General features: G+C 34.0%; 1 protein-coding gene across 4 annotated transcripts; it reads left to right on the top strand.

The window, feature by feature from the left end:
- Positions 1 to 4,121: 4,121 nt before the first annotated feature.
- On the top strand, positions 4,122 to 12,734 carry LOC112529439 (histone-lysine N-methyltransferase setd3). Of its 4 annotated transcripts, none has more exons than XR_003070929.1 (15): positions 4,122 to 4,284; positions 4,368 to 4,477; positions 5,957 to 6,020; positions 6,112 to 6,222; positions 6,411 to 6,470; positions 7,208 to 7,315; positions 8,037 to 8,106; positions 9,244 to 9,284; positions 9,404 to 9,484; positions 9,610 to 9,645; positions 9,916 to 9,999; positions 10,189 to 10,317; positions 10,711 to 10,799; positions 11,343 to 11,491; positions 12,308 to 12,734. XR_003070929.1 is itself a non-coding variant. In XM_025140725.1 (15 exons), exons 1-15 carry the CDS (start codon positions 4,183 to 4,185, stop codon positions 12,467 to 12,469), a joined length of 1,401 nt encoding a protein of 466 aa, XP_024996493.1. In that variant the 5' UTR covers positions 4,123 to 4,182; the 3' UTR covers positions 12,470 to 12,733. The 4 variants fall into 4 exon arrangements, 3 of the variants coding, with proteins under 3 accessions (XP_024996493.1, XP_024996509.1, XP_024996500.1); XM_025140725.1 differs by having other exon boundaries at positions 4,123 to 4,284; positions 10,189 to 10,322; positions 12,308 to 12,733; XM_025140732.1 differs by having other exon boundaries at positions 4,146 to 4,284; positions 4,377 to 4,477; positions 10,189 to 10,322.
- Positions 12,735 to 12,994: the final 260 nt, after the last annotated feature.

The following is a 12,994-nucleotide window of genomic DNA, read 5'->3' as shown; positions in this document are numbered from 1 at the left end:
ATTAAACCAAAAAAAAAATGAAAATGGTAAATTTTAAATAGTTAGTTTGGTACTAATATCAATATTTTCTTTCAATTTTTATAATATATCTTCATATTTAGATTTTATTTAAAAATAAAAACATTAGTTTTCTCAAGCCATATAAAACTGTATTATAACATCAACTGAGAATAAAAAAAGAAACATTAAAATCAAGATGTATCTCGCTGCATTATACGAGTACCCTGTCTAGTTATTAAATAAAAATAATTTACTTCGTTATTAGACTTAAAATTATAATAAAAAATTGAATTAAAGATGTTATACAACAAAACAAGAACCTTTATATAGTTAATTTGATATTAATATCGATATATTTTTTTTAAAATTTTTAAGATATATTCAATTTTATATTTTATTTAAAAATAAAAACATTATCGTTTTTCTCCAAACCACGTAAAATTGTATTATAACATCGACAGATGACAAAATAAAACAAACACTGAAATCGAGATGTATCATGCTCCATTGTACGAGTACCTTCTAGTACATCTAAAATGTCTTTTTAATTAAATAGTCAAATAAATAAATAGAGTAAATTATGAATTTGGTGTCGTGGTTTTTCTTGATTGTTTTTTTTTTCTTTCAAAATTGCCATTATGTTACGTGTTGGTCGTGCTTGGTTTTGGTTTAACCTATTATTGATCATTAAAAAGTAAAAACAAAATATGTATATATAGTAAAAGTTCAAATGAGAACAATATACAATAACATTTTTATTACATGTGAAGGAGACTCGATGGTGTGTGGACAAATTGACCCGCGACCTAGATCGTGTTTTGCATATCTGATTTAATATCATATGTGGTTGATTACAGTATCGTATCAAGAATACTATTTTCACATGTGATAATACATGTGAGGGGGCTAGTAGATAGTGGGTGACTTGGTCCGTAACCTAGATCGTACTAAATGTCATTCACATCTCTAATTTAGTATCACATTTGATATACTATAATAAAAAAGTGCACTTCAGTTCTCATGAAATGAAAGCGTTCTCGTTTGAACCATTCCCAGTTTGACCCTATATGTATGTAGGGTCAAGTTCTGGAAAAAAAATCTAAATAAATTAAAAACAGAAAAACTATGAAAAAACAATTGAAAAAATGTATCGATATGGACGTCATATTAAGAAGAAAAATACGATCATTTATTTGGTATAATTTATTTCGTCTGAATCTTGTTTTTTTAATAAAATACAGAGGGTCTTATATTTTTAAGTATAAAAAAAATTGATATAACCGTTCATTTAATCACATCCGTCAGTTCATATGACATATATACACACAACACACAGTCATTATGAATGCACATGAATTGGGCACTAATCCTAAAATTGATCGGATCGGGGATCACTAGTCCTTAGCCAAAAATCTATGATCAAAATCAGATCGATAGTCCTAACCGGTCCTTTCGGGTCTTTAAATAAAGCATATACATATATAAAACTATGAAGTGGACAATTATTTTAAAAATTATCTCGAATTTTTATTTAATTGTAATTTAATCGACCATAAGTTTAAAAAAATATAACGTTATAAATCACTTACTTTTTTTGACGTCTTCATATATATATTTTTAATTCTTACATATTATAAGATATTTAGTTCGGTTTTTTTTTTTTTTTTGTATCTTTGTCATCATTGATTTTTCAATTGCTTTTGACCCTTTAAGTGATTAAATCGGACGTCGTTTAGATCTAAAATATCTTATTTTTTCTAACCAACCCTCGACTCCATTGTGTTGTATGTTGAGTTTAAAGTTGGGACTCACACAAAAAGAGACACGTCTTTAAAATATTTCATAAAATTTCTTACAATAATTTCATTATTGTTAACCACAAATTATTGTTTACCACAAATTATTGTTTGATGTCTTGTTTAATTGTTTGTCATAATAAATAATTGGTGTAAACACAACAAATCTTGATTGACAAATTTGCCCCTTGACCGGGCTTTAACCTGGTAATAACCATAAGACTTTCTGGTTAACCAATGACCAGATGCAAGTTACAATTTAGGACCAAAATGAACTTTTGCCTGTAAGCAACCCTTCAGTCGAGCCCTTTTAACCGGTCCAAAATGGATTAATCGATCATTTGTGCATCTCTATCGGTCATCCATCTTCGATGAAACTCCCCATTCTCCTTCTTTGATGAAGCATCCCTTCTCCATCTTTAGTGATGTTTTTGTTGTCTAAACGTCTTCGTATGGGCAACGACAGAGTGTTGTTGATGTTTGGGACTCTAAGAACGAGAGGGACGATCAAGAGAAAAGGAACTGAGAGAAAAGGTTCAAAAACTCAACACATGTTAACAAAAAATAAGTGAGAATGAAAAAAACGAGAATGTCACTCACCTAACATATGAAAATTAACAATCATTATGTCAGGCCCTACAATAAAGCAAAAATATGTATCGGAATGTCAAATTTGGAAAGGAAAAAAAAGTTACGGGGGTATAAACCCAAAAACACTGACAACGAGAGCAAATTCGGATACTTTAAAAATTACATTTATATTTGATAATAGTCAATATAAATGAGTACAAGTTAAACACACAAAACAAGTTTTAACATACAACCCAATCTCTTTGCCATAAGTAGGTCTCGACTGATTCCCTTTTTTATGCATTGTTTTTTCCAAATAAGTTTTGTTCATCTTGCTCCGAGAAATCCCTTATCTCTTGTCCACTCAGAGGGTGTGGACACAACTGTGCGGATTACATGTTACAATTCAAATTTTTTGGTTAAAGTAGTGTCCAAGTCCATTTCTTACTTTTGTAACCGTTCAAAATAAACTCTAAACAAATTTATTTGTGTAAATATGCCAAAATTAATTTTCCAATTTTTACATTTTACATTGCTCAAATTTTGACAATTACCAATGTATTCAATATGTTACTAACTGGATTCATTCATAGTGGTTTTGAAACAAAATTTTTGTACAGTTTAAAGTGCATCAGGGAGTATGCCAAGTGACGAATTACACTGCGAAATAAGAAAAGATATATATGTTAAATACTGAGATGTCAGTTAAATGTAACAACAATGTATAAATAAAAGTAAATATAAAAAGCATAATTAGGATAAGAAAACTACACATTTCCGGTATAATTTTCAGCTTCTGCAACAGAACTCTCCAGCTCGTTAACCCTACCACCACCTACCTTTGGCTCCCTTCCTTTAGTATGCTAGCTATAAAATTTCACATATATTACGGTATCCTAACTATGCTTATCGAAAAACTCCTATTAAATATCATGTTGTTGGAAGTTCTTAACGTTGTTATATCCAACGTTAGTTGCTCATCTCACATTCTCTTCAACCTACTAATCTATACTATATTATAAAGCATTTGAGAAAAACTCTTAAAAACCATTTTTTATATATAAAATACTGTTTATTGATGCATATTACTTAAAATTCAAGATTACAAGTAAATTGTGCATAAATACAACTTATTAAAACTATATGCTTGAATTCGTTTAACTAAATGCAAATAAACAAAATCAAATACATGATAAACATTTTATTTTAAATATAAAAATCTAAAATATAATTAGGATAATCATTGAATTATAACATAATACTTAATTATTATTCTTATAAAAATATATTATTAAATAAAAAATAAMTTATTTCGTTATTAAATTTAAATTAAATTATAATAAAAAAATTGAATTAAAGGAATTAAAAAAACAAGAATTTTTAAATAGTTAATTTGATATTAATATTGATATATTTATTTTTGAATTTTTGTGATATCTTCTAATTTATATATATTTTATTTAAAAATAAAAACATTATTACATTCTCAAGACCACATAAATATCGTATTAAAACATTTATAAAAACAAAATAAAACAAAATACTAAAATCGAGATATATTTTACTACAAAGCACGGTTAAATTCTAATAAAAATATACAATTTGGAGGACGATACTCTATTTTGATAGTTAAGAATATACTCTTGTATTTCGAAAATTGATTTTAGGGGTGGTTCCTTATCTATTCTTAAATTCATTATTTATTAATTTTGGTCTGTGAAGAAGTGATTATGATTCATGAGGGAGCCGAGGCCGCAGTTCGCAGAAGAACGGGAAACAAAAATAGGTGAAACTGGGCACCATTTCAGACACTGCAATGCTAATTTTAGGTGTTCGAATTCAACGGCCCCTCCTCGTTCCCTCCAAGTGCCGCCTCCGCACCAGGTGCAACTTTTCCAGATTATCATATCCATATCAGGTTCCCCGCTAAACTTAATCAATGGAGGGTTTTATCTTTTATATGGGAGCCAACTGTTTGATTAAATGACTGAATGAGTTTAGGCACCTCAGTACGTAGACGAGGACTGTGCTGATTTCTTGCCGTGGTTAAGGCAGAAGGCTGGGGTGGAAATTTCATCTGTGCTCTCAATTGGGAAATCAATCTATGGCAGGTAACTTATGGTATCCAGCCTGGTTTGTTGCAAGGTCTATCCGTCTATAACAAGTAACGTGCACTTGCATATCCCAAGAAAACCCAGGAACAATTTTAACTCCCATGGTTGTTAGGCTTGAATAATACTAGAATAGAATAGTTGTTACTCGGCATTTTCTGGTATATGGAATAATGGAAAGGTGACCAGAATCTGTATTTTCATTTTATGCACTATTACGTCCTCTCTCTCTCTCTCTCTCTCTCTCTCTTTTACGTTAATCCCATTTCAAACACTTCTGTTCCATTTTATCTTCAACCCTCAACACTGCAATTTGGTTTTCCTTACAATGCAGTCCCATTATTTAAGTTTTTTACATTTATAATTCAATGCAATAGTCCACAAGTTCAGACTCAATGGCTAGCAACTCAGAAAATACCATCTGTGGTATTAGATAGGCCCACACATTTTTTTTCTTGCACTTTTAATACCTTGGCTTAAAAGCTAGATGGACCCATTGAAGAGGTGAATGGTGATTCCCCTTCTGAGAGATCAGGGTCAAAGCTGTTGACACAACTTGATGGCAAGTTCTAGAGTGAGATTCAGGGGAACACTGCAGGTTGGTGCCAAGCCTTCTATGGAAAGCTCTAGTTCAAAGATCCTTTATGCTATGCTGCACTAGAGTTCTAGGATGCCTGACACTGACGGTGCTGACGCTGAAATATGATACATATGAAGTTTTCCTGAACTAGCTAGGGTAGGCTAAAAATGAAACCAAAAGAAGCAGTATTGAAAGCAACGATAAAGATCATGAATTATATAAAAACAGAAAAGAAATTCACACATGCATGTCTCTGTCTCTGAAGAGATAGACCGACACTCACAAGGTTTTGGAGAGTCGATTACCTTTGAGCCAAATACCACTTGGTCTTATATGAATTATATACTTTTTAATAGAGACATGCTACATTCATGGTACGTGGTACAGGGTGGTAGTCTCACTAGATACATCATTTTCTTACACAGGTGAAATACTTTAGCAGGGCTTGTTTAGTGCTTACATGTGCATAAATATATATATATATATATATATATATATATATATTTGGGAAAAATCAAGTATTATCCATAAGGATCATGAACACTTATAAAAATATGTATAAAATTGTAAATGATAATTAGTTTAGTGAATCTTCACCAATTTCTTTGTATATAAATAATTAGTCTCCATTCAATTAAGGAGGAACTAGGAAGAAGTGGTTTTTTTTTGTTGATTTGATTCGTTTATTTTACGAACCAGCTTGCAAACTCACCATGACACCCATAAAGGGTATACAAGAATTGTTTCATGATTATAAGGGGTGACGGCAAGTCCGGTAACATTGGCACTCATGTTATCTAGAAGCTGTTTATAATTGATGATGACACAATGTTTTGGTCTGAAAGTCAAGATCTTCCAATTGTCCAAATTCTCTTCACATATCTATGCCCTAAATGCAGGTCATTGTTTGCTTGTAAGCCGATACAAGCTGGTGATTGCATATTGAAGGTTCCTTACAGCGTGGTATGCTTTGGTGGAACTTTATGACTGTTTGGACTTTGGTGCTCCATAGACATGAATACCAAATTATGTTGTCTGTGAATCTTTTTTGCAGCAACTGGCCCCGGATAATCTACTTCCTTCAATAAGTTCTTTGTTAGGAGAGGAAGTGACTGATGTTGCAAAACTTGCTTTGGTCATCTTAGTGCACCAAAAACTTGGTCAGGTATCAATTTTGTCTTACTCTTACGAGCTTGTGTGTGTAATATAATTTGCACAAGTTACTGTTTGCAATTGGCCTTCTATTACATGTTCCTTATTAATAAGACCATGCTATCATGATCCTGTCAGAGTGTTTGGGAAGAATTCTAAGTGATTTCTACTTTCTTGTTTATCTTCTATTCCCTAGTGCAGGCTTCTGAATGGGCCCCTTACATCAGCTGTTTGCCAACGATTGCGGAGATGCATAGCACAGTATGTTCCTTTTACCTTTGGCCACACTTTGATGACCATGTTTGTCATTTCTTTTAATGTTTTTTTACTCTGAGATCCAAGTTAGTTAAGTTATGTAAACTGTTTGGCATATCCATGACGAACTCCTTCCGTGTTGTATTTCTTCCATTATCTTATACTAGGAATTTCATCTTTAATCAACAATCAAATGTTTACAAATTGATTTCCAGCTTTTCGAGCGAGCCGGATCTCTCAAGAGACGTTTTCTTCCAATTCCACAATACAAAACTGATGCCTAATCGCTTCCATCCCCTTCTATTTATACTTGTAATCACTTGATTAGTTGACCAGCCCCCACAATTGACTAATTGACCACCCCCTATTATCCCTACTATCTATATGTGTAACATAAGTTTCTTTAAGACCTTCACTTTTCATAGGGGTAATAGTGGAGTCTTAATCATTAGTTTCATCTCTATATTACGTGGCGTGGAAGTTGACAACTATGTGTGAAAGATAGAAAGGGGACAGTTTAATTATCTTGTAAAAGAAAGGCTTTACAAAGCCCCTGCTACATTCACCTTTTTCATGTTTGTCATTTCCTAGGGATAGAAAGGAGGGCATACAATGAATAACTATCCTGCCGCTTTTGGCTCAGATTTTATACCTACATTGTTTGAGATCTTAAGAGTTATTTACTTATATTTTCTATCTTCCCCTGTGTTGTTTACTTTTTATTCACGTTTTTATTTCTCTAGATATTTTGGAGCGATGAAGAATTAAAGATGATCAGGATAAGTTCTCTGTATCAAGAAACGCTGAAACATAAGGTTCAAATTGAAAAGGATTTCTCCTCCATAAAACATGTATGTCCGTTACTTTTCTGTAGTTTCTGCAAGCTCACTGATTATCAGAATATTGTGTTCATGTCTGCCTAGTAAGAGGTAGCAATCACTACACTTCCCCACTCTTCACACTCTCTAGTTTCTACAATATAAGCTACACATAACCTGGTAGCTGGTGCAACTTAAAGTAATACTGATGTTTCTACATTAGTTCTGTTAGTATTCCTACATATCCCTACCGTTTGTAACATTTGAAGGTACTGGCTTTGAACATATAACATAAGATGTGTACCTCAATATATGAGATACGTTTTCATGATGGTGTATTAGTGTCTGATACATTTAGGAAGTTGTCCATGCCTTTTTGGTTTATAAACCTTATCCATTTGCCACACCTTATATAATGATTCGCCTTTTCACAGAGCTACAAAACCAAATCCCCAGCAATTTCCATCTTTTCCCTGTATTAATAAGAACAAGTAATTATACCACGATTTGGAAATGATAGCTTTGGGAAAAGGGTGTACCTACTTTCTAAGTCTATACGGTTGAACATCGTTTAATCTTAGACACATGTTCCAGTTGTTTATGTATTGCATATTCATCTTTTCCCTTCCTAAATTGTTGGATGTTAAGGTCGAGTATTATTGATTTATTTCTTGAGATCTTTCTTCTGCTAGTCAATCACTAGATGCTTAGGAACCAGACAATTCATGTTCACAAGATTTTTATTTCTGTGCAGGTTCTCGACCGCTTCCCTGAATTTTTTGAAGATGTCACATTGCACAACTTTAAGCATGCATATAATCTAGGTGCGACATCTTATCGGATTCGCCTTTTGTTTTCATTTCACTTTAATCCTTGATCTGACATTCATTCATGAGTAAAATTATTTGTTATCCATGTCATGGATTTGTGTCGTACCTCTCTAATTTGCTCTATCTCTAAGCATCACATTAATTGTTATATGAATGAGAGGGGATATCGGAACATAGTAAAGCATTGATACAAATAGTATGCACCTTTTTAAGGGTCTTGATTATCTTTTATAGTGGCGGAGATCCACTTACAAGGTAAGAAGTGCTGAAGTTGGTGCTATGTTGCAAACATGTGGCTGCATGACACATGGGTACCAAGAATTGGGAAGTTTTAAAAAGTCAAAGATAAATGTGTGCACTTATATTATGTCTGTGTGTGTATATAAGTTGAAAATTAAACCAATAAAAGGAAAAAAAGTTATCTTATAAGTCATATATTAAATATATCAAATAAACACATACTTAAGTTTAAACCTTATGGTTCTTTTACTTTTACTAGAAACTAACTTGGTTCAACCACATTGGACCTTAAATCATCAAACATGTAGAGCAATTTTTATACATACAGCAATTGTCAATTTGGTGCTCAAGTATATATCATGTTGTAACATGTTATAGGGAAATAACTATTAGAAGAACTTCCTAAGCCAAAGTCTAATACCACTAGTTAGTTACTGTCCAGGAAAAAAAGGGTGTTGAGATGTTATTCAAGTAGTGCACCATTTACATGTTGGAACTTCTGTGCATAATAACTAAATCTGAGCTTATCTATTGAGTTACTTTTAGCCATGATAGTTATCTTACTATGCAGTTTATTACACCCACTCATGTGTGTATATAGTTGTACAAAATTTTGGGTGATTGCAGTTATTTGGCTGTTTGTGTAAAAAAAGGACTCTTGATTGCAAACTCCTCTCTTATAAGTATATACCATGTATATATGGCGAATACTCACGCACACTTCTCACCTTTGGTGGGGTTTGAACCCTTGACCTCCTGGAGGCTGGGCTCTATCGGTAACCTGGGTACCACTGGGCCAATGACCCTTTGCTCTTTGGTATTTCAGGTAAATGTTTCAGTTGATAATTTCAGGTGAAAACTCTTTTTGATAGTTTCGGTTAAATGTTTCAGTTGAATCTCGAGCTTGGATCAGCACAAGGGGCGTTTCAATGGTATCCTAATTTGATGAATTTTTAACATTTTATAACTGTCTGGAATTTATATGAATGTTCAAGTACTTCTGCAATAGTCATGATTGTAGAAATTCTTCAGTGAGTAAATACCTTTTCAGATTCCTTTTGCAGATTTCTTTAACCATGATGGATTTTCGGAAACAGATGTTTTGAGTGCCGAATTCGAACAAGTGTCTGAGGTAACCTCTTCATCCTTAAGAATAATGTCCATCCATAGCCGACCCTTCTTGGCTATCCTTGGAGTGGTTTGGTGTTCACAGTCAGTTTAATATTCTAAAACCTCTGGTCAATTTGCATTCTACAGGTTATTGCTGATGAAAATTATGCTCCTGGTGATCAGGTCCTCTTCACTTCAATCTTTTGTATCTACTAGCTGAATTGTACATCATTTCATCATTCCTAAATTTTTTCGTTCTAGATATGTTCAAACATTTTACACCCACCTCCAGATGAAAGGAAATCCGTTGTTTAGAGGAAGAAAAGAGATGAAATTTTTAGAAATCCATTATTTAAAGAAAGCACGGTTCTCATTTAAAAAATTGTCAGGGGGGGTCATTCAAGGACTTCATACTTTATATTTCTGGTCTTCCATTGTTCAAAGCTTGTGCAGGTTCTTATAAGATATGGAAAGTTCTCCAATGCTAGACTTCTGTTGGATTTTGGATTTATACTTCCTTGCAACAAGTATGATAAGGTTTGTCTCGAGTCAAATGGGTCTTGTAGATTATCTAAAACCTTTTTCTACCAGAGCTTGATCATCAAGAGATCTATTTTTCTACTACCATGGATGCATCATAATCCATTAGTTTTTGTATCATTATGGAACATCTGACACCATATCTCATGTTTTTGTTCGAAGGCCATTGACATCGCTTTCTTGCAGGTTCAAGTTGAGGTAAGTGTACCTCATCGTGACCACCTGCGTGCAATGAAATTGGATCTTCTGGATAAACACACAACACCACCCCTGAAAGGCGTTAATGACTTCAGCTCTTTGGGAAATGGCTTTCTGGTAATGTAGGTATCTGTTCATGAAAAATTCACTTGGCACGGCATCATGGATGTCAACATTCTATGTTTGCCAGATATGAGAATCACTTGTATCTTAGAAGACAAACTGGTCCTGTTCTACCGGTCCTTATCCTATATTTGCAGTGTCCAATTTCTACCAAAAGGAATTTCCCATTCCTTTATGCCTGCTGTGAACGTTTTCCTGATTTACAGATCTTGCTTGAACATCCCTTCGCTTTTCTTGACAATATGAAACCAATTTTGAAATATGCCTTCTAATATCTAATGTAACTAGTAGAGTCCTGTGATGGTTTCTGGTGTTTATATACCATTTTTTGGCCACTTTGAATGGGCTATCTGACTGGATTATATCTTGCTCCTAACTATTACACAGGGAAGTCAAGTCTTCCAGTGGCAAAGGGAGGGGAATCCCACAGTCACTTCGTGCGCTTGCTCGTGTTGTATGTTGCACCTCCTCTCAAGGTCCCAGACATTCTCTTTAACAAATGGATAGTCGAAAATCTACATAAATGTCTGAATTCGTATCCGTATCTGCTTGTGTTCACTAGAAGTGGACACGGATATGGCCAAAAGTATCTGATATCCAAACTTTTTGTCCGTATATTAAAAATATGTAATCAATAATAACTTATCTTAAATACTAATTTGAATAACAAAGGATGTATATTGTTAAAAAATATGGTTTAGACAGTTAAATAAAAATGAGACACATTGCTGATCACACTATACCTTTTTTTGTGTCAAAAGAAGGATTTTTCCCCCAAATTCTATTTGGTTAGCACTGTTTTGATTCCTGGTGTTACTTCTTTCTGCTCCTTTTTTTCTTCTTTCTACTAATATTGATACATTTTTAGTATAATTCTCATCAAAATCGAACATGTAAATACAATTTGTTAATCCACATCAAATAGAAACAGAAATATCCATATGTCGTCTGCTTGATGTAAATATGATTACATCTAGTTTTGGTTATCTACAAAGATAAAATCTTTGTATGCTCTCCAGAATTGCAGGACTTAGCTACGGAAGCAACACAAAATGACGGCGGTCTGGCCCGAATTCCATTGAAGAACAGGGCAAGAGAAGTGCAAGCACATCAGTTCTTGCGCTTGAGATTTGATCACATAATTGACAATTATAATGCAGCTCTTGAGGTAATGTCCTGTTACTTCTACCTTGTTGATTTTGAAGAGAGTTTAATCCAATTGCTTTCAAATGATTTTGAATCTTTGTTGCTTCCTCTGTCCATGAATACTGGTTCTTCAGGTTTGGTTTTCAAAAACCTTTAATGCGCTCCAATGATAGCATTCTCGTGGACCATACTCAATAGTATTAATAAGTAGCAAGGACGATAATGTACAGATAGATGATTCTAACTTCAAAAACAAGGAAATTTTGCAACTTTGATGGGACATTCCCAAATGAAAACGGTTGTAAGTTTTGTGGAATGGAGGTAATTTAGAAGTAAATAGAACAAAGCAAACCAAACAGATCCTTTATATCCCTCCGGAGGTAGGATATGGGGTAAGATGTACGTAAACCTTTCCTCTGTCTCGCATAGCGGGTTGGATATCCAGGTTAATCAAAAAAAGAAAAAACCTTTCCTCTGTCTCATGAGATGGATAGACTTGCAAAACTAAGAGCAAATAGATTATTGGCAAGAGTTTCACCCCTGGGGTATGATCTCCTAGGTTTTCTTGAAAAAATCTAAATTAGAACACTTGCAGCAAGATTTCATATTTTTAGTATAGTAGTGTCCTGTGTACAAGGCCCTTGCAGTAAGTTACAAAGTCACCAAAGGGTCATTGGCCTAGCGCTACCCGGGTTACCGGTAGAGCTCAAACTCCTCGGAGGTCAAGGGTTTAAGCGTTTGGTGACAAGTGTGTGAGTTTTACTCTATATAAATATTTTGTATCTCTGTTGCATGCTTAATTAGTAACAAGTTTCCTTTGCTGATGATTGTTTTTCAGTCTCTAACTCACCACAGTTCTTTGCTCGGAAAACATGCACGAAGAATGCAGGTGGCTCGAGGTCTCCTCATTGGGGAGCTTCGGGTCCTTGAATCCGCCTCTGCATGGCTGAAAAACTACTGTGAAACCTTGATTGTGAAAGACAACAACCAGAAGACGTAAATTTCACAATTTTACAAACTTCAAGTTAAACAAGTATGTAAAATGTAGGAAAAGCTTGTTATATGTAAAACAAGTATGCCAGGTTTAAGTAGAGATGTAAAGCAAACCAAACGAACCCAATACATCCTGTTCAAAGGTGGGATTTGGGATGGAATATACGCAAACCTGCTCTCTAGCTCCTAGAGGAGAGCGTGTAGAGATGTAAACGAGGTAAATGAGTAACAAGTGGTTTGAGTTTGACTTGTTCGTTTTAGGACCGTTCTCTTGGTCCGCTTGATCTTTTTGAGGTCAACTTTTCTTATTATTCTTGGCCAATAAAGTCTGTAGTTTTAGCAAGACCAAACCAAGTAATTGGATTTGGTTCGAGTTAATGAGATTGGACTCTGACATATAACTCGTGCCTTGATGCGTTGCTCCGAACCTTGAGGGTCAAATGAGCTTTTGTTTGATTCGAGTTTAACCCGATGGCTCGATTTCTCTACCAATGGACTCTCCGCGTACGCTTTAACGAGCTTAATTGTACTT

This window comes from Cynara cardunculus, assembly GCF_001531365.2.
Source record: "Cynara cardunculus var. scolymus isolate 2C chromosome LG 1, CcrdV1, whole genome shotgun sequence".
Classification (NCBI taxonomy): Eukaryota; Viridiplantae; Streptophyta; class Magnoliopsida; order Asterales; family Asteraceae; genus Cynara; species Cynara cardunculus.
Note: the sequence above shows the minus strand (reverse complement) of the source record. Positions and strands in the feature narration are given on the sequence as shown.